This window comes from Populus alba, chromosome 4, assembly GCF_005239225.2.
Source record: "Populus alba chromosome 4, ASM523922v2, whole genome shotgun sequence".
In the NCBI taxonomy this organism is placed as follows: Eukaryota; Viridiplantae; Streptophyta; class Magnoliopsida; order Malpighiales; family Salicaceae; genus Populus; species Populus alba.
The window spans coordinates 5328242-5351033 of NC_133287.1; the positions used below are offsets into that span (position 1 = coordinate 5328242).

The following is a 22792-nucleotide window of genomic DNA, read 5'->3' on the forward strand; positions in this document are numbered from 1 at the left end:
TAAGTCTCAAAACTTATTAATTCTCCAATTAAATCCTTGATTGGATGAATTAAATCAATCCCAAGCTTAATTAAGTCTCAAAACTTATCAATTCTCTAATTAAATCCTTGATTGGATGAATTAAATTAATCCCAAGCTTAATTAGATTAATTTCAAAGTTTAATTAGACCCCAAAACTTTCAATCATGTTGCCCTTAAACCAAATTTATATTCATTCTTCATTTATTTCATTTTACTTGTTTTTCCAACATTTTTTTTTTCATTATTTTTTTTATCCTTTTTAGTAAATAAAATAATAATAATAATTAAAATAAAAATGGTAAAAAATTGGGTTATAACAAACATCATGCAATTCTTTACTAGAAAGATGCGGGGGTGCAACATCCTTTTCAATTCTTCCAATAAAAAAATCTTTTTTATTCTTTCTATACTTGTGATTCGTTGGCAAGAAACAATGGTGACAATAAAAAAAAAAGGTTTTACCTCTGTTTGTTAGAGTGAATGCCTTATTGTTTTCCATGCAATATGAACATTTTAGTTTTCCATACATGCTCCAACCAGAAACCATTCCATAAACTAGAAAATCATTAATAATCCACATTAAAGCCACCCTCATAACAAAATTATGCTTCCTCGATATATCATAAGTCAAAGCTTCGGAGGACCACAACTACATCAACTCATAAATCAACGATCGAAGACAAACATCTATATTCCGGCCCGGACTGCTAGGATTGGGTATGACAGTAGATAAAATCATGAACTCTGGCCTTATAAACATCCATAGTGGCAAGTTATAAACGGTGAGTATGACCGACTAACAAGAATAAGGTGCAGCAAATAACCCCAATGGGTACACCCTCAGGTAATAAAGATACAAGGTGTAAAATGCAATGCTAAAATTCCGACTTTAGAATGGCTAGGATTTAACGCGATAAGGTAGAGATTCTCTCATGAAAAGAGATCGGCCTTGAACCTTAAAAAAGACTAACGAATAAAAACCTGACTTAGAAAAAACAATCAAACAACAATAAATTTTACTTCAATAAACAATCAATTCACATTCTATTCATTATCCAATCTTCTTGAACTCATCACATCACAATTCATCCCATCACATTAGTCATATTTTATATAACACATTTAACTACCACATGAATTAAATTAAGATTCATCCATAAAAATAATTGAAATATGAATGGCAACATATAATTTAAATTAAGAATCATTTAACTACGATGTTTAGAGTTAATACAAATAGTATTAAAGGAAATTATACATTAGGTAATAAGAGATTTAACTAATATTTAATCCCAACATGTCATAAAATTCCTAGCATAATAATAATTATATTAAATATTTAACATATATGTTTATCATCCCAAAATCTCTCCAAATATACAACATCAATTATGTTCTTGTATGATACAAAACACAAAGTGCTCCATAATCTACTAATGTCTACAATGCTACAAAGGCTCTAAAATCATTTTATACTACAATCAATTAATTAATATAACATAATATTTTTATATATATACAATTTAATGAATTTTCTAAGTAACTAAGGGATGCACTTCCAACAAAAATTAAGTTAATAAATAACTTAATTACTAGTAATAAACTCTGATCTGATAGTAAACTCTCATCCAAGGTATCTAGTTTCATAGCCTTGAACAAGACACTAATCCTTAAACAAAATACTTACTTCAGATTTAAATGAAACTGCACTTCAAATTGCAATCGCGAATGGAAATGCCATATTTCCAGATTCCAATAAAAAAAAATAATATCTATATGAGTTACTAAAACAATCGGGCTCTGAAGAATTGGCGGGCTGCAATGGATTAAGCCTGAACTTAAGACTGGGCCCATCTTAACTTGCTCAATTCCTCTCATAACATTGTCTGCTGACCTTCTTGTAGTCGACGCTTTCCATCTCAGGTCAGCTCCTCAAATCAATTACTATGCTTTCAAACTCACAATAACTTGAGGCCTCTCAATTTGTCAAAACCCATCGCTGGTCCAACAAGGAAACAAAGCAATTTGCAGAGTTGCTTTTCTCAAGTTGCTCTGATAGTGGCCTCCGATAGTTACAGGGCATCGAATTAGCTGACCGATACTTGTCAACGAACTTGAATCTGCGGAGAAGACAGGGAATATGCGGTGCAAAGATGGGTGGTCGATAACGGAACATGAAATTGGTTTCTTTGTGTAGGAATTTTGAAGCTTAACATTATCAGTATAAAAGGCACAGAGATTTGATATCTGAATTATAAGATATAATTCAGCTTCTTATCCTGAATTATAAGAAGTTGCGATAAAAATAGTGAGTCCCACCAATAACTGAGGTCTGACCTCAACTTTAACTTGCTTTTATTGAAATCTGATCTTAGTTATTAGTTTATCTTTGCAAGCTTATATTTCTAAAACAAAAAACGATCGTTGAAAATATAGTGAAACCAAAATAACCTTAACCTTTACCCTTCCCCTTTACGTTTCTTTCAATTTGTCTTCGCTAACAAAAAAAAAGAGAGAGAGCCATTCACAAGACACATACTTTAGCAATACATATGCCAAAATACCTGAATGAAGATGTTTGTCAAGTTTCATAGTTAAACAATTGGATAAATTCTTTTTTCAAAATTCAAAGTAACTCTTGGATTTTTTTCGTTAACTAACAAACTTTCAATACCTTAGCATATCAACGACATTCATTTCTTTTGTTTTGGACTAACACAGCTCACCAAGTTTCAAGTCTCTAATAAATCCAATGTTAGCTCTAGAGAAGAGAAGATTTTTCAACTGATGTCGTTACATGCTAATAAATCAATGGATATCAGAGATCTTCTCAAATAGATCATGTTCATTATGAGATTACAGCTAGTTTAATGAAACAATAAAAATCAAAATGTAATATCGCTCTGTTATTTTAATGACGTATTAATAATCCCATGCAGAATAATATAATTGAAAACTAAAAAATTACTACATGTTTTTTTAGTCATTTTATTATTAAGAACACTTTCAACAACAGTTTTAACCAAATATCTTTTAATTATTTTTATTTAATAATAATTTCAACCGTATTTTTAACAAAATACATAGCTGAACGCAACTAACAACAACTAAAAATAACTTTTTAAAACTTATTTTTTTCAAACTATAATAGTAAAAGTTATAACAGTGACAAACATAGTAAATGTGCTTACAAACTTTCCAAACCGTACCTCTAATCAAGTACTATATATTTTTGACTATTTAGTATAATATTAATCGCACGACCCTTAACGTTTACTCATGCACAGTTGGATAAGAAGCATCCTTGGCAACGCCACATAGGCCTTCGCTTGAACCGATGCCTCTTCGCATCCTCATATACCCGCTTTCACCCCAACTGGTTCCCCATGAATTCTTTACCAACCAATAATCAGTCCCATCACTGTCAGTACCATATCCAATTGCAGTAACCGCGTGGTTTAGATTTGTCCCACAATCCCCTTCGAAGACACCGCTGCTGTAAAACCGGAAATCGTTCCCACCACCGTCAATAGCGACAGATACTGGCTGTTTGGCCACAGCTTGCAGGAGAGCGTTTTCATTATTCTGTGGCACGTCTTCATACCCAGTTATTTCTGCTGCAATAGAGGCTGCCTTCTCGCTATAGCAAGTGCCATCTGCTCCTTGGTAGGGGTAATTATCTTCGCTTGTTAGCCCTCCGTTTCGTATAATATATTTGAAAGCATTGTCCATGAGACCACCTTCACAGCCTTTATTTCCAACATCACAGTCCACAAGCTGTTGCTCTGATAATGATATTAAGTTACCTGTCTTAAGCATTATAATTCCTTCCATTGCTGCCACCGTGGAAAATGCCCAGCAACACCCTACCATTCAACATAATTATAAATCAACGAGCAGAGTCATCGAAGCAGGGATCAGAACTCTGTGAAACTTCCCGTATTTACTTACGGCAACTAAAGAATACTAGGAGTAATATTATATATCCCCGCTTTATATACAAACAAGTTTATGAAGGTCATTATTTATGAATTATATCAAATCGGACTCTAGTTTTTCTCGGGTCTTAATTACTTAAAAGGATCTGATATTGTTACACTTTATGTATGACTTTCCATGCAGATTAAAAATATCATTAATTGATATAGTTACGTCAATTTTCTCCTTATTATTGGGTATAGCTAATGGTCTTTTTAGAGTACGTGTTAAGAATCATTTAAGAGTACTTATAATTAATCATAATATGTTTTTATTTAAAAAATACCACCTTATAAAATAACATTTATTTAATCTCTTTAAAAATTTTAATTTTATATATATATATATATATATATATATATATATTATCATTCTAATCAAATTTTATTTTTCTAGCCTTTTACACTTAAAAATCACTATTATAAAAAATATATTCACGATTAAATAATCATAAATAACTTATTATTTCTTAAAAAGTATTTTTAATATATTATAATACTTTTTGATTATTCTATACCTCAAAAGCACAACAAAAAGAATTAACGAAACATAATAAAATAAAACAACTCTACCAATGCAAGAGATATCAATAATAGTGGTTTTGCATGAATATTAATTTATTCCTTTATAATAAAAAAAGAAACATTTAATTAATTATATTAGTAGATTTAAACATTTATTTTAAACATATTTGAACATATTCATATCAAAACCCCTAAATTATCATAAACCCTAATATTTTTAATAACTAATTATAAAATAATAAAATTAAAATTAAACAATGAAATAAAAAAAATAAAGAAAATTTACCTAAAATATAAAGCAAAAACCACAAAAAAAAAAAAAGAAGATCAATTGTTTAACTATACTTTATGAGAAATTTGCATACCAGGGAGGCAAAGAATAGCAGCTCATGAAAAGAACAAAGCAACACAGTAGCTAATGAAAAGAACAAAGCGGTAAAGGCAAGGAACAAAATATACTCTTTGTTAGTAAGGGCTCAAAGGTGCTCGAAGAGGAAATGAGGGCTCAAAGGCGCTCGAAGAGGAAGCGAGCGCTCGAAGAGGAAGCGAGCGCTCAAAGGCGCTCGAAGAGGATAGCGAGCGCTTAAAGGCGCTCGAACAGGAAATGAGGGCTCAAAGGCGCTCGAAGGGAGGTGAGGGCTCAAAGGCGCTCGAAGGGAGGTGAGGACTCATAGGCGCTCGAAGGGGCTCGAAGAGAAAGCGAGGGCACAAAGGCGCTCAAAAAAGAAGTGAGGGCTCAAAGGCGCGCTAAAAAAATGAAAGCGAGGGCTCAAAGGCGCTTGAAGAGAAGCGAGGGCTCAAAGGCGCCGTTTCTGAATCAAACGCTCCACCTTCTTCATCACTCAAGACCGTTTCAGCAGGATATCGGTAACGGCAGATCATGGGACACATGGATGAACGTGGCTCACCCTGATTACCACGTTCTCTGGCTTTATGACCGACCAACAAAAATAAGGTGCAGCAAATGACCCGAATGGGTACACCCTCAGGTAATAAAGATACAAGGTGTAAAATGCGATGCTAAAATTTTAACTTTAAAACGGTTAGGATTTAACCCGATAAGGTAGAGACTCTCTCATGAAGAGAGATTAACCTTGAACCTTAAAAAAGACCAACGAATAGAAACCCGACTTAGAAAAAACAATCAAACAACAATGCATCTTGCTTCAATAAATAGTCAATTCACATTCCATTCATTATCCAATCTTCTTGAACTCATCACATCACAGTTCATCCCAACATACTAGTCATATTTTATATGACACATTTAACTACGACATTAATTAGATTAAGATTCATCCACAAAATAATCGAAATATGAACAACATATAATTTAAATTAAGTATCATTTAACTACCATGTTTAGAGTTAATACAAATAGTATTAAAGGAAATTCTACATTAGGTAATAAGAGATTTTTCATAACCCAATTTTTGACCTTTTTATTTTAATTATTTTATTTACTAAAAAATGATGAAAAACAAGTAAAAATAAAATAAATAAAGAATAAATTAAAATTTGGGTTAAGGGCAACATGATTGGAAGTTTAAAGATTTAATTAAACTCTTGACTAATTTAATTAATTAAATCAAGAGCTTAATTGTAGAATTGATAAGTTTTGAGACTTAATTGAGCTTGGAATTAATTTAATTAATCAAACCAAAGGGTTTAATTGGAGAGTTGATAAATTTGGAACTTAATTGGACTTGGATTTAATTTAATTAATGAAATCAAGGACTTAATTGAAGAAATAGCAAAGTTTGGGGTTAATTGGGGGCACAATTGCAAACAGATTAAAATCCAAGGACTAACTTGTAAAAGATGCCGAAATGCAGGGCTCCAATTTCAATTTAACTAGGGGCTTAATTACAAAACTTTCCAAAATTCAAGGTCCAAAATGAAAGTTGCCATTTCCAGTTGTGAACGGCGCCGTTTCTGAATCAAACGCTCCACCTTCTTCGTCGCTCAAGACCGTTTCAGCAGGAGATCGGTAACGGCAGATCGTGGGACGCATGGACGAACGTGGCTCACCATGATTACCACGTTCTCTGGCTTTATAAAAGCCAGAGAAAAAGGAAAAAAAAGGGTGGAGGCAAAAACCCAGGGGGGCAGAGGAACGAGCAGGGGAAATCGTAGAAAGGCCTCAGCAACAGTGGGATTTTGGACGAGAAACAGAGGAAAAACTCCAGCTAAACGGACGAAAAAACAGAAGAGAAGGAACCCAGAAAACAGAGGGGTGAGAGACGGGAAAAAAGAACCAGAAGAGGGGAGTACACAGAAAAAAAAGGGGAAACACAGGGCATTAAAACAGAACGAAAGAGATTATACAGAGAAAAAAGAAAGAAATAGGAACGAGAGAGGGAGCATACAGAAAAAAAACGAACACAGAAGGGAGCCAAGTTTTTCCCCCCCTGTTTCTTCTCAAAGAAACAGAGGAGGCCACGAGTGGAGAAGCAGAAGAGAGAGAGAGAAAGAGCAGGAGAGAAGAGGATTGGAAACAGAGGGCGAAGGGAACAAAATCGGAGGAAGAAAGTAACGACCCGATGTCCTCCATCGCGTCTCTGCTTCCCTGCGCCCAGGTAAGCCATTCTTTCTCCTTTCGTTTTCTTTGATTCATTTAAATGAGGAGCATTGCACTGTGCGAAGGTAATTAATTACCTTCGCGCTGTGTATGCACGCGTGGACACTCCACGCGTGCCTCCTGCTGGCTTAGGCCCAGCCGGGCCACTCGCTTGGGCTAGTGGCCGGGTCAAGCTGGCCCAACCCCAAAAAATATATGCTGAATTGAGCTTTGCCCAGCCCAGCTTAAAAAAATAAAAAATATATATAAAAAATAAAACATGTATGCATGAATAAAAATAATATAAATTTATTGGTTTATTCACTGATGTCAGAGTCATGAATAAAAAAACTAGTTTAAATTTATATTATTCATTGTATTTTTATTTTTATTTAGCAAGAAAAAATAAAAATTGTGCATGTGTAAAAATAAATTTATTTTGTTTGTTTATTCATGACACCAGAGTCAGGAATAAAAATAAATATTATTTAAATTTATTTTGTTTTTATAGCTACGTAATATTTATCAACGCCAGAGTTGGAAGTATCCGTAGTTGAATATTCATTGGCGCCAGAGTTAGGAATATTATAAGCAAATTATCATAGCACAAAAAACTAATAAACATTTAGCAATATAAGACAAAACCAGTAATGCAGTCTGCCTCAGGCAGAACGTTTAAGGGGTGATAATATCTTCTCTTTTATGTAATCAGTCCCGAACCATTGAATCTCTGTTGATCAATTAGGGTTCCTAGTGACTATAATATTAGGTGGCGACTCCTTAAATAAGACCATTTCCCATTAAAGAACAGGATGCTAGAAATCCGTTCTTTTCAAAAAATATATTTTTTAAGGCCGCCGCGATATCGGGTGCGACAATATTTAACTAATATTTAATCCCAACATGTCATAAAATTCCTAGCATAATAATTATTATATTAAATATTAAACATGTATTCTATATAAGAATGAGTTTGCATTTGCTTTTCCTCTCAACCATAAACATATAGAGTTTAGTTAATTATAAGAAGTTGCGATAAAAATAGTGAGTTCCACCAATAACTGAGGTCTGACCTCAACTTTAACTTGCTTTTATTGAAATCTGATCTTAGTTATTAGTTTATCTTTGCAAGCTTATATTTCCAAAACAAAAAACGATCGTTGAAAATATAGTGAAACCAAAATAACCTTAACCTTTACCCTTCCCCATTACGTTTCTTTCAATTTGTCTTCGCTGACTAAAAATGTGAGAGAGCCATTCACAATACATATATACCACCAGAAGAGAAGATGTTTTAACTGATGTCGTTACATGCTAATAAAGTAATGGATATAAGAGACCTTCTCAAATAGATTATGTTAATGATGATATTACAGCTAGTTTAATGAAACAATAAAAATAAAATTATAATATTACATTGTTGTTTTAATGACGTATAAATAATCTCAAGTAGAATAATATAATTCAAAACTACAAAATTACTACATGTGTTTTTTAATCATTTTATTATTAACAACACTTTCAACAACAATTTTAACCAAACACCTTTCAATTATTTTTATTTAATAATAATTTCAACCATATTTTTAACAAAACACATAATTTAACGCAACTAACAACATCTAAAAATGACTTTTTAAAACCTATTTTTTAAAATACTAGAATCGTGAAAGCTATCACAATCACAAACACACTCTAATTGCTTTTCCAAACTTTCCAAACCGTACCTCTAATCAAGTACTATATATTTTTTGACTATTTAGTATAATATTACTCGCACGACCCTTAACGTTTACTCTCGTGCAGTTGGATAAGAAGCATCCATGGCAACGCCACATAGGCCTTCGCTTGAACCGATGCCTCTTCGCATCCTCATATACCCACTTTCACCCCAACTGGTTCCCCATGAATTCTTTACCAACCAATAATCAGTCCCATCACTATCAGTACCATATCCAATTGCAGTAACCGCGTGGTTTAGATTTGTCCCACAATCCCCTTTGAAGACACCACTTTTATAAAACTGGAAATCGTGCCCCCCACCGTCAACAGCAACAGATACTGGCTGTTTGGCCACAGCTTGCAGGAGAGCGTTTTCATTATTCTGTGGCACGTCTTCATACCCAGTTATTTCTGCTGCAATAGATGCTTCCTTCTCGCTATTGCAAGTGCCATCTACTCCTTGGTAGGGGTAATTGTCTTCACTTGTTAGCCCTCCGTTTTGTTTAATGTATTTGAAAGCAGTGTCCATGAGACCACCTTCACAGCCTTTATTTCCAACATCACAGTCCACAAGCTGTTGTTCTGATAATGATATTAACTTACTTGTCTTAAGCTTTATAATTCCTTCCATTGCTGCCACCGTGGAAAATGCCCAGCAACACCCTACCATTCAACATAATTATAAATCAACGAGCAGAATCATCGAAGCAGGGATCAGAACTCTGTGAAACTTCCCGTATTTACTTACGGCAATTAAAGAATACTAGGAGTAATATTATATATCCCCACTTTATATACAAACAAGTTTATGAAGGTCATTATTTATGAATTATATCAAATCGGACTCTAGTTTTTCTCAAGTCTTAATAACTTAAAAGGATCTGATATTGTTACACTTTGTGTATGACTTTCCATGCAGATTAAAAATATCATTAATTGATATAGTTACGTCAATTTTCTCCTTATTATTGGGTATAGCTAATGGTCTTTTTAGAGTACGTGTTAAGAATCATTTAAGAGTACTTATAATTAATCATAATATGTTTTTATTTAAAAAATACCACCTTATAAAATAACATTTATTTAATCTTTTTAATAAATTTTAATTATATATATATATATATATATTATCATTCTAATCAAATTTTATTTTTCTAGCCTTTTACACTTAAAAATCACTATTATAAAAAATATATTCACGATTAAATAATCATAAATAACTTATTATTTCTTAAAAAGTATTTTTAATATATTATAATACTTTTTGATTATTCTATACCTCAAAAGCACAACAAAAAGAATTAACGAAACATAATAAAATAAAACAACTCTATGTCTTTTACAAAGTAGCTTTGATTATAAATTTTGGAAGAAAATACAAGAATTAATATTTTGACCACAATTATTTTGTGTGACAAAATATCAATTTATCTACTTAAGACTTCAAGTTTGGAGTTTTTTATTAGTTTAAATTCTTACAAAATAGTTTTAGTTTAGGTGCACAACCAGAATATTTGGGGTACCAAAATGAAAAACAAATAAACCTCAAGGACTCTCGAGATAAAGCAAAAAACAAAATTGATATACCCAAAAGACAGCATTCTTATTATGATAAATTAAGTATACTTACCACAAGCACCTTGATCTTTAACTGGGGTGACTGCACCGGCTTTTCTCCAATCCTTTGAAGTTGGCATGTCACTTAGATTTTCATATTTAAATGATGAAGACATCACTTTGGATGATTGTCTCTTGTACCCATGATACATAGCACGAAACTCTTCATTGGTCAAGTCTGCGAATTTGTTCACACCAAGCTTGTATCCGCGGTCAGAACCGTTGTTAAATGCTTCTATGCGTTCAATGTTTTCCTTAAAAATCAAGTATCGTTTATCCTTCTCTTTCATGTCTCCATAGGCACGTCCATATTGAGCCATCCATTCTTCATGCCTCTTCAACATATATTCCTGCTCATCAAGAGGACGACAAGCTATTTTTGTTGCCCATGCAGCTAAAATAAGGAGAAATTGCAGAAAAATATGAGTATTGCATTTCTTTGCGGCCATGGTACGTGTAAGAGTATATGCGTCTACAGCCTTGTAAGTGAGTGTTTTTCTACTGGCACTGCAAATTCAAAACAGCGCAATGGGGTTTTATAGACACAGTTTTGTAACCATCTTCTTTCTATGTGACTAGCCTTAATTCTACGTTTGGAGCTTAGAAGACGTTTGGAGTAATATGTGACCCAGTTAATTGATTGGTACTGTGGGAAAGGTATCTTGAGCTAGCGTAACAACAAGATCAACGATCGAACCATCACTGTCAATTAATCGATGTGATTTTGGCATTTATGGGGGAAGATTCCATCTCCTTAATTTATTTATTATTATCAGCTCTTTTTGCTCACGAGGATTAATCGATGTGATTTTCGCATTTATATAGGGAGGAGGGAGTTCTCTTTCTTCTCTCTCTTCTTTGTTTTTCTTTCTATTTTCTTATAGTAAGCAAGAGCAGCATTCCTTTTGTTACATCGGGAAAGTTAAAAGGGTGGAGTTGTATAGTAATTACGATTAATTATTAATTAGAAGAAGCAAGGGTCATGTGCTAGCCCTAATGTCTCCTACACTACTAATTGTCTTTGAAGCCAATGTTGTGTTATTTCCCAAGTTGTTTTGAGAATTATGATAAATTAAGTTGTTTTTTTATAAATTAAAGGTTGATAACAAATTGTTATGAAATATTTGACAACTATATAAATCAAAATACACTAATAAACTTGAAATTGAAAGTAAAACCTTGCTCATGTCGAGTATGAATATCTCGATATATTATTATTGTGAAATTTATAACTATTATTCTTGAACTTTTCTATAGAGTTAGATAAAAAGGATGGGTGCTCTAACTTTCATACATGTTTAGAAGACAAATTATATATATATATATATATATATATATATATATATATATAATTCAAAATTTAAGTGTATGAAATTTGATTTATTACTCTTTTAGCTTTTATTTAGTATTAAATTTTTGTGGGATGATCATGATGTAATTACCAAATTATGTAAAATATAACGACAGTTGAAGGAATAAGTGGGGTCGATTCTTGGTTGAAATGATATGAAATAAGGTGCAGGACAACTAGACCATATTTGTGATAATAACTTGTAATTAATATGGAAGGAGAAGTCAATAACTTGGTACGTCTATATATAAAGAAAAGCTTGCTAAAATTTCAGTAGAACTGCTAATAAATAAAGAAGCATGACTACGTGTATAAATAAGAGTAAAAAAATTAGGCATAATAAAGGCTCATATATAGTCGATGGTAATGTTGAAAACTGTTGTAAAATTTCATGTTTTAACATTCTATTGTTGTAAAATAAGTTGATTTTATTTTAATTAAATTTTGTTTTGTTTTTCTTTTTTTAAAAAAGGAATGATATTGAATAGAGCAAAAAAAAGTAATTGTGATAATCTAACAACAAAAAAAAAACCATTTTTCAAAAGGAAAAAATATTGTAGCTCAATTTCCAACCAATTAAATACAAAAGGATGAAACTAGATTTTGAAGGACATGACTTAAAAGGATTAAATTTTCTTTTTTAAAAAAATAATATAAAAAAAACCGAGTCAACTCGGGTTGACTTGTGAAACATGTAGTCTAGATCATGAAATAATAATAATCCAAAAGAAAAGAAAATTACAAAGCCTATTATGCGCGCGCATATATATATATATATAATATATATATATATATATATATATAATTTCCTTGGCATCTTCACATTAATCACGCATGCTCACTACAAAATCTATGTGGAAGACGAAAGAAACAGGTACTTCTTTCGTTTAGCCAGTAATCACGGATGCTCACTACAAAATCAAGCATCAAACTTGCACAATCACCGGCTTGTGTGGACAAATGAATCAAGATTTAGATGAGATCTAAATAAAAAAGAACTAGAAGAGAGCAAATCACGGCAACCAAGGAAGGGTCCTAGGAGTCAAGAAGATCAGTGGAAATTTGGGATTTTGATCATGGGACAGACCAACACATCCCATGGGTTAGAACTTCCATCATCTTCTTCTTCTTGCCAGTTTACGTGTGATCAACGATCGAACCATCACTGTCAATTAATGGAATGGGGGAAGATTCCATCTCCTTAAAACCGAGACGAACCAACCGATAAGTGGGAAGATGTTTTTAACGACCAATGCCAAAGACAGCACTGTACTAATCAAGTGAACCTTCATTAATTGACTTTTCAAGTACGATACTGTATACTGTAATCAATAAGTTTGGATTCCTTTATTTTCGTGGATGAAATTAATATTCCATTTAGAACAGCCTGGGCACAGCTCCATCCAAATAATTGAAATATGCATGCAATTATTTTTATTTGTGATATTGATTGGTCATAACTTAATTTCCATTGATTTCACGATCATTCCAAGGAAGAAAACTTTATTACAAAACTTCTAGGTTCCTTAAATTGATGTGTTAGCTAAAACACTACTAGCTCAACAACCTGCACTACGTACACCGCATGTAGAGCTACTTATTCTCGTATAAAAAAATGATATTCAAGCGGCGCAAGCATGTTTAAAAACAAAATATGCAATACAAGTCATATATTCAACTGAGTTAAATAAGTTGATTTTATTTAAAAAATACAATGATATCGATTAGACCAAAAAAGAAGTAATTGTGATAATTTGGCAACAAAAAAATGTTTTTCAAAAGGGAAAAAACATTGTAGCTCAATTCCCAACCAATTAAATATAAAAGGAACAATACGGATTTTGAAGGACATGACTAAAAAAAGATTAAATTTTCTTTTTAAAAGAATGGCTCTTTAAAAAAAGACCGAGTCAACTTAGGTTAACATGCGAAACCCGCAGTCCAAGATCATGAGATAATGATAACTCAAAAGAAAAAAAAACAAAGAAAATTACAAAGCCTAATATATATATATATATATATATATATATATATAAACAATGTCAAATGATGGTATCAAAGAACAATTAGTTATCAAAAAAACAAAGTCAATGGGCATTAACTTTCCAAACCTGCGACTCAGGTTATTAGACCAGAAGCACTCCACCTGGTAAAACCATGAGTTCCAACACCTAACCAATCAAATGTTGAGGGATGAAATCGATAAAAAATTCAATTATACAAAAGGATCTAAAACAAAAAATTACAATTAAAAGAATAATGATCGATATTGAAATAAAAATAAATAAATTAGAGGGGAAGTAGTTTTTTTAATTGAATGGTGAAATTTTTTTAAAAAATTAATTTAACAAAAGGAGCAAAATCAAATTAAAAAATAAGGATTAAATTGAAAAAACAAAACCACCAACGAAAACCATCTCACCAACGACTACGGACAATGCTCTAACAAGAAGAGGAAGCTATGAGGACTTTAGCGACATTGTAAAAGAGCATTTATTTTGCCTCCAGGAGGCATTACACGCGCCTCCCATGCGCTGATGAGTGCCTTGCATGCACTAGTTACTTTTTTTAATTATACTTTACATTTATTAAAAGACCAAATTGCCCCTTATCCAACATAACCATCACCAAAATACTAGTGTGAAAAGATGAAAATGCCCTTAGACGCCAACTCAAGAAGTTTTGCTTCCTTGGACACTACCAGAAATTCGCTTAATATCAACGGATTTACCGACAGAATACTTCTGTAGGTAATTTGAGGTCGCAATTACCGACGGAATTTTTTCCGTCCATCATTCCATCTATATATACCAATGGAAACATTCAGTCGATAGTTACCGATGGAATTACGGATGAAAAGTTCAGAATTAAAAAAAAAAAAAAAGCGGTTCGCTGACATGGAGGATTTTGCGAGTGATTTTTTTCGATGGAATCATCGAGGGATTCAAAACGAAAGCTCCGTACAGTGACATGACCGGTTAACCGGTTAAAATGGTGACGGAATCACCGAGTGATTCAAAACGGCAGCTTCGTACAGTGACGTGTCTTGTTTGCCATCAGAATAGCCGATGGACTCACAGACAAAATAATTTCATCGGTGAATCCATCGGTAAAAGTTAATATATGCTCACTCTACCGACCCTCTCCTCCCCTATTTCTCCTTCTTCCTCCTCATCCCAACTCTCCCCAACTGCAAACAACCACCCCCAAAAAAAAAATCTCCCTCTTCTCATCATAACAAGTCATATTTCTTGAAGTTTTGTGGTCATAGGATTTGTGTTCTGATTTACCGACGGATTTTATCATTTTTTGTAAGTAATTCTATACTTTTAAATTTTAACATTTAAAAGTGAATTTTATTGTTTTTATAGTATATGTATTTTGTTAGTAGATGTAAATATTTTATTGTTGTTTCTCAAACAAACTTATTGTATATGAATGTATAATTTTATACTTGTTATGGTTTGTTTTATATTTTGTAAGATTGTATTTGTTTGTAAATTGTTGAAACTTTATTGAATTACCGAATTACATGTGCTGTTTTGAAATAATTAAATTCACCCGCAAGTACGAGGCACAGTGGAAGGACGACCTTTCAATGTATGTTTGTTAAGGTTTTAGTTTTTTTTTTTTTTTAATTATAACATAATTTATGAATAACTAATCACTATATCATTAATTTAATTTATTTTCAGGTTCACAAACATTGAGGCCGCTTGAGTAATATCATCGGCGTTTAAATCATTGATGAAGATTCTATTATTTCAATAGAGTTTGATATCTAGACATCTTGAATGGACACCTCGAATCAATGCATGGTTTGACAGATTTGAGGTTGGTGTTAATTTATAATTTCTAGCTTATTTCTAATAAATTATTAATATAATTGTAAATAAATTATTATTTTTATTTAAAATTAATTATTTATACACAAGACAAATTCGACTGGGACAGTGCGCATGACACTGTTGTGAGGAGGGTGTGGGAAAATCTCGCAGCAACTAGGTAACATCGAAAACTATACGACATTTTTTTAGAAAAAAATTTATGTTTCAAAATTTAATTTCTCGCTATGGAAGCAGGTTGTGTGTTTTTTGGTATGACGCACAAAAAAAGGCAAAAAAAAACGCGAGAGATAATGGTCTCCAAAGCTGGAACGATTTGGTGGTTTGGAGGGTTTTCAAACCGATATACATCCCGACAGATATATAGTCGCTTTATCTTGAGGACGTGACATCTGAGCGGTTCACAGGACGCACACCATCCGATGCTAGCAACCGGAATCAGCCACTTCATGGCTCGATGACAACGCACACCGGCGGCTCTGTTCCGTTTGCTGCACATGCGAAACAAATGGTAAGATTAATTTAAACAAAATAGATTGTTAAATTAATTTGTTGTTAATTATTTTTTTTTCATTATAGGCTACATCTCTTGGACGTGAGCCGAGCCCGATGGACCTGTTTGTTAAGACGCATATGCGGAGTCAAGACCATCAAAAGGGGGCGCAATAGTTCATTGACAACTGTGCTCAACACATTGTGGTATATTTGTTCAACCATTTTATTTTGTAAGTTATTATTTTTATTGAATTGAATATGATGATTACTTTTTTTTCATTTTTAAGAGACCAATAATAGCTGGCTGGGGGAGAGATATGGGGACGATCCTTCGACCTATTCAGAATCCAATCCGTATTTGTGGATGGAGGTTGGATCATCCAGTAGACCTTGTTATCTATTTTTAGGTTTCCACACAAAAAATGAGAAAATACAAAGAAAATATTCAGAAGAAATCCAAAAAAATAATAGGAGCAAGAAAAGGATGCTGGAATGCCAAAAAAAAAGGTCAAAATTGATTTCGGAGGTTCAAAAATATAAAAGGTTAATATTTGACAGTATATTTTTACTGATGAGAGCCTTGGGGACAAGGAAAATTCAATTTGAGAAAGAAAAGTCCAAAATCAGATGTTTATGGACTCAATTAAATTTTATCCAAGGTATAATTGAATTTATAGAGGGTTTGATTGCAAGAAAATTGATCTTTTAAGTCAATTTAGGCTTTTATTGGAAGAAATTAAAGTTATGGGGTCCAATTATAATTTTGAAGAGTTAATTTGGTCAAATCAAGGGCTTAATTGCATAATTATTGAAGTTTGATGGCCAATTAGGAACTTAATTGAAACAATCTGAAACTAAAGATGAAACCAGAAAAGGTGCTAACATTAAGGGACCCAATTACAATTTTTTAAGGGTTTGATTACAAACAAAAGAATCCAAATGACGTCGTTTCCATTGAAGCACTATTCACTATCTTTTTAAACATAACAGTTGTGGCGATAAAGGCAAGAGATGTTAGCAGCGATAATGGAGCCACTTTAATCAGGGGGCATGTCTCACGCCACCATATACGCCGGCCGTTACTTTGTTGCCGGAAAACGTCTGCATCATCTGGCTATAAAAGCCAGAGGAAAGAAGCAGTCAGAGAAGAGGACCCGAGGGGAAGAAAAAAAAACAAGGAGACAGGGGGGAAGAAAGAAAAGGAGAGAGAACAGTGAGAAATAAAAAAGTAAAGGGAGACATAAGGAAGAACTGGGCAAGAGAGGAAGCAATAAAAGAGGAGAAAGAAGAACAGAGGGGCAGAGCAAGCAGGGTAGGAGAAAACCAAGAGGAGGAAGTGCGAGAGAAAACAAAGAGCACAAAAGAAAAAAACATTAAAAAAAAATAAAATACAAAAAGGGGTAGAAGGGAAGAGAAAAACAAAAACACGAAGAGAAGCATTGTCAACCATCGTCTTTATCACCAAGCGCCAGCTTCGCCTCCAGTTGCACCAGGGAACAGGGAACAAGAAAACAAGAGAGATGGCAAACAGAAACAAGAAAAAAAAAAAAGGAAGAACCGGAATAACCTGAAGAAAAACAAACGAAAAGAAGAAGATAGAGGTCCAAAGCATGTTGTTGCCTTCGTTGTTTCCAGGTAAACTTCTTCAACTTTGCAGATAATGCACAAACACTGTGCACTTGAAGATTAATTACACCGTGACTATAGCAGGCGTGCGTGAATTGTTCACGCATGCTTGTTGGTAGAAACCAGCTGGTTGCAGCCCCGCCACATGGGTCAAGCTGGGCCCAGTTCGGAAAAAAAAATTTCGAAAATCTTTTCAAAAAAAGATTTATGGTTTTCTCGTATATGTTTTATTGCATTTTGATCAATATCAGTTTGTATTTTTATATTATAAAGATACAAATCCGGTATTAAAATACCTAGTTTTCGTCAAGACATTAAAAAAATGTTTTCGTTTTCATGCATACAGTCAAGTCTCTCAAAATTTAAAAACAAAATCATCTTGTTGTATTTTCATACAACAAAGAAAATTTCAAAAAAATATGTATTAGCATACATTTTGGCTTTAATAACCAATTTATTAAAGCCACGAGAACTAGGCCAATATTTCAAAAATTCCAAAAACATTATTTTGTTTTCTTTTAATATATGTGGTTACAACCTTATACGTAAGACGTATTCTGGATATTAAATTGTTTTGCTAACGTTAGAACAATTAGATTTTACCCGATAAGATAAGAATCTCCTTATCAAGGAGGACTTTTCTTAACCATAGATGAACGAACAACTAGAAAACACGACAAGACCTTAGATTTTATCAAACAATAAAACAACGCAGCTTACCTTAGGTAGGGTGTATTTGGGGTGCTAATACCTTCCCTTTACGCAACCAGTTCCCGTACCTAATCTCTAAGACCAATTAGGGTTCCTAGTGACCAAAATACTAGGTGGCGACTCTCATTCCAATTTTTCATTGATAAGAGATGAGAATTCCTTGTCTCTGAATATTTGCCAAATAGATAGAAGATAACACATTTTAAGGGTGGATGTTTTCACCGCGACGCCACACACGTATACAAATCCGATAAATCAGGTTTACAGGATCTCCAACACTACGATCGAGAACTTGCGGGCGGCCTGTAGTGTCTCAACTGTTGGGAACTCCCAATCGGTATCGAGCACCCAATCTAAGGAGTTTGTGGCCTTGAAGCAACACACGGCTCAGTTCATCGAAAAATACGACCACCTATCAGCAGAGTATACAGAACTCAAAGCGAATCATGAATAGCTTCGCCAAATAGTTATGAACATGGCATTACAGAGTGGTGATCCATGTGCGCCTACTCCTTTTTAGTCGTATAACAACCAGCCTCCTCCTCCTCCTTCAGCTCCACCATTATGTTAATTTGTAATGAATATTATTTAATTTAAATAGTTAATTTAATATTTTTTTTTGAAACACATTCAGTTTGTAATGAATATTATTTAACTTTATTTTTTTTTGTTTTTGATGTTTAATAAAAATTTTATTTGCATAATTGGTTATTTTACTATTAATTTATATAATTTTATATTATGTATTCTAAGTAATTTTTTTAAAAAATATTTAAAAATACTCACCAAGGGTTTTACCGACGGAATGTATCCGTCGGCATTTGACAGAGAGCGGGGAAATGTCAATCTTAGTGATGAATTTATCGACGGAATAAATCCGTTGGCATTTCACATTAGCTTGGTGCAAATTTCACAATCAGCAACGAGGTTCCCAACAGAAATAGTCTTTGGTATTTCATACACTCACTGACAGAATAAATCCGTCAGTATATTTCAAGCGAGAACCATTTTTTTTTTCATGCAATTTTTGTCTGTAAAACCATCAACAATGTTTTTTTTTTTTACCGACCGCATTAGCGACAAAATGAGGTATTACCGAGGAAAGAAAAGCCGACAAACGGTTTCCGTCGGTGATGTTATCGGTAATAAAATTACCAACAAACTATGAATCACATACCAACATAATATTTTCGTTGGTAAAACTGTGAAATCTTATAATGGGATATTTTAATTGTTTCACTATTCTTTTAAAATGAAAAAAGTTGTACTTGCACCCCGAAAATTTGATAATGATGAATGAACCTTAGGCAAAAACCTCACAACCGCCAATAGCTAGTTCAATTATATTTTATGGAAAGAAAAAAATTGTTATTACATTGTTCCAATGAACATGGTTCTTGAGTCTGGGTGAACAATCGTTATTACATCTCTAGAATAATTTTTTATATAAAAACAATGTCAAATATTTTTTTTCTTTCAAAAGAAAAGCACTAATTTAAATTTCAACAAAAACAAAATAACTTTCTAGTATAATTCCTCATTTTCCTATCATGATTTTTTTAATATAGCATTTTGAGATATGGAGGAAATTAATGATTTTTTAAAAAATATATATTAAAGGAAAGAAATAAGGATAAAAGGCATCTCTTTAATTAACACCCCTTATATCTTATTAATGCAAACCTTTTTTTGCCACATTTGCTTTATTAGAATAATTATTTTTTAAAACAACTTATCATAACTTTAAAACCAAGTGTTAAAATAAATAAAACAATTACGTTTTAATATTTTTTATGCAAATATAAAAGAATAACATACTTTTCATGTGTTGTCACAAAAAAAAAAAAACCTTTTGAAATCTATTTTTTAACTAATCAAATGAAAATAAAAAACGCATTAGCACGCAATACAATGAATAAAATTTTGGAACTAAATTGTATTTTTTTTTTGGTTGAAACCTACTTTTGTGATTCATGTAATTCTTTTTACTAAACTATAAGAAGCGTAGCTCATTGAATAAAAAGAAATAGAATTTTGAAAAACAATAATTTTTTTTATCATAATAATTTATTTTGATTAAACTTTAAGAAAAAATAGTTAAAAAAAAAAACAATCAATAAGGGATGTACAAAAACAAGGCTTGCTACTATAATAAAAGATATTATAATATTGTTTTTTTAAGAATGGTATTTAATGGAATGATATCCTAAAAGTAACTTATTTATTTTATTTAACCAATTATAATTAAAAAAAAAAAACAACAAAGGGCTAAAAAAAATATTCTAACAACCGTGGTCTCCTAGGCTAATTTTTTTAAAAACAAAAAACAAAAGCAGGTAAAGTGCAAGGTGGGCTTGCAAGAGTAGGTCTGTGCACCTGACATATTTTTATTTTTTTTAATTAGATTAGACCAATGACGCGTCATTTTTCTCAACCTTGTTTCAAAAAAAAAATCAAATAACCATCATATGCATTGGCCAATTATGCATCTTTTATTGTCAAAATCTAGCCATCTATGGTGGCTATGGTGGCTAAAAAGTCATGTTTCTAACTTATAAATTTAAAACAAAACTATTTTAACTTTTTTTGTTTTGAAAACACTTAGAAAATAATAAAAAACACCTCAATAAAACTTTTTTTTTTGAATGAAATCTATTAAAACTAATATTGATTTTTATGATTGGAATGTGATAAACTAACAACTTTATCTTTAATTTATGTTTTTTGGATGATTTTCTCTCTTCTCTTTCCAATTTAAAAATTAAAATATAAATAAAATAAAATTTTAAACCAAAATATTAAACTATCAAACCAAAGGTATCAAAAATAAATTTGCTCAAAATATTCAGGAATAAATTTTTCAAAAGGCATGGTTTTTGAAAAGTAGACAAAAAAGCCTTGTATTGTTTCATCTTTGTTAAATTTGGCCCTCTAAACTTGTTTTTTTTTTTTTTTTTCACAAGCACCAAAATTGAGTTTTTATATATATATATATATAAGATCAAGCATCAATATAATCTTGGAATATTCCTTTGACATTTAAATAACCTCATTAAAAACAAAAAAAAATAATTAAATCATGAAGTTCAATTCAAAGCAACATAATATAAAAAGATAAAATTAAAGAAAAAAATTAATAATTGAATTAAAAAATAATTGAAGGACTAAAAAAAACACTAAGCAAATTCAAAATATTTCTTCTCACGTGTTAAAGTAAAACCTAGAGGAGATTTAGATATGAATATGGATTGTGGAGATATTTGAAATTATAGCTCCAATATAGAAACTTCTATATGATTTGGAATCCCCAACCCAAGAACAGAATTCCACTAGCTCGTTAAAGCGTGTTTGGCAGTGTGGTAGCAGTTGCTTTTCAAATAGTTTTTCGTGACGAAATACATGCCAATGATGTTTTTTCATTTTTTTAAAATCATTTTTGACATTAGCACATCAAAACGATCCAAAAAGTATAAACCACACTCAATTTTTAGCAAAAAAAATAAAATTGAAATTGATGAAAACGCCGGTTAAAACGCAGAGCCAAACGGCTCCTTAGTCCATGCGCGCATGAAAAATATATGGTATGATTTTTAGATTCTTAGAACTTTGTTGGAAATTAGCCCACCAATATATACCGAGGAGGGGGTTTTATTATTTGGATATGAGTGTTTCCCCTTTTATATGTTACTTTGTGTTTTCTATAGTCTTCTCTCCATTCTCTTCATTATGATTAAATTCTATGGTTCCCAGTTATAGCTCATGTGTTGAATAATTTTTTCACTCATCTAAATTTACACATAATGTGTTGTTGGCTCTACCCGTGAAACTAAGCGAGGGCTAAGTTAGCTTTTAAAAGAATTTTTTATTTTTTCACTCATCATTTTATTTTTTTCATGATTGTTGCTTAGATAAGACCCCAAATGTGATTGAACTTGATGAAATGGTCTTTGTTCTTCTGACAAATGCCGTCAAAAGAGATTAATTCGTTGAATCTTGTATGGAAAGTCAACTTGTCATGAAAAATAAATTTATGACTGGCGTGATTATGTTTTTGGTCCTGTTCATAAAAGACTACTGTATTTCGTGGAGAAGTGGTGGTAGGCTACGGGTTTGGGAAAAAGGATAGCTCAAACACACGGGTTTGATTTTTAGTGAGGCTTGTGCTGCATGTGATGGTTTGTGGGCTTCAATCTACGTCGGGTTGGGTTTAAATCTTCTTTCATAAATGTTAATAAGTTTGGGCCATGGCTTTGTTAATCTGGGATAAATTCTGTGGGCTGTATTCATGGGTTTGATGGGATTGTTAATCTTCTTTCTAGTTTGATCGTGAAAAAGAAAAAAA

The 22792-nt window shown here is 32.2% G+C and overlaps 2 protein-coding genes across 2 annotated transcripts; both read right to left on the reverse strand.

The window, feature by feature from the left end:
• Positions 1 to 3061: 3061 nt before the first annotated feature.
• On the reverse strand, positions 3062 to 4081 carry LOC118053654 (senescence-specific cysteine protease SAG12). The gene has a single exon (XM_035064963.2). The coding sequence runs from the start codon at positions 3892 to 3894 to the stop codon at positions 3295 to 3297; it is 600 nt and encodes a 199-aa protein (XP_034920854.2). The 5' UTR covers positions 3895 to 4081; the 3' UTR covers positions 3062 to 3294.
• Positions 4082 to 8614: 4533 nt separating this feature from the next.
• On the reverse strand, positions 8615 to 10917 carry LOC118053652 (senescence-specific cysteine protease SAG12). The gene is made up of 2 exons (XM_035064960.2): positions 10436 to 10917; positions 8615 to 9468 (listed from the first exon to the last, which is right to left on the reverse strand). The coding sequence occupies exons 1-2, from the start codon at positions 10869 to 10871 to the stop codon at positions 8876 to 8878; spliced, it is 1029 nt and encodes a 342-aa protein (XP_034920851.1). The 5' UTR covers positions 10872 to 10917; the 3' UTR covers positions 8615 to 8875.
• Between the last annotated feature and the right edge of the window lie 11875 nt (positions 10918 to 22792).

Excerpts from the sequence above, each read along its gene's own strand:
- LOC118053654 (XM_035064963.2), bottom strand. The coding sequence starts at position 3,894 with ATGGTAGGGTGTTGCTGGGCATTTTCCACGGTGGCAGCAATGGAAGGA.
- LOC118053652 (XM_035064960.2), bottom strand. The coding sequence starts at position 10,871 with ATGGCCGCAAAGAAATGCAATACTCATATTTTTCTGCAATTTCTCCTT. Across the intron at positions 9,469-10,435 it reads TAAAGATCAAGGTGCTTGTG|GGTGTTGCTGGGCATTTTCC; the intron begins GTAAGTATACTT and ends GTTGAATGGTAG.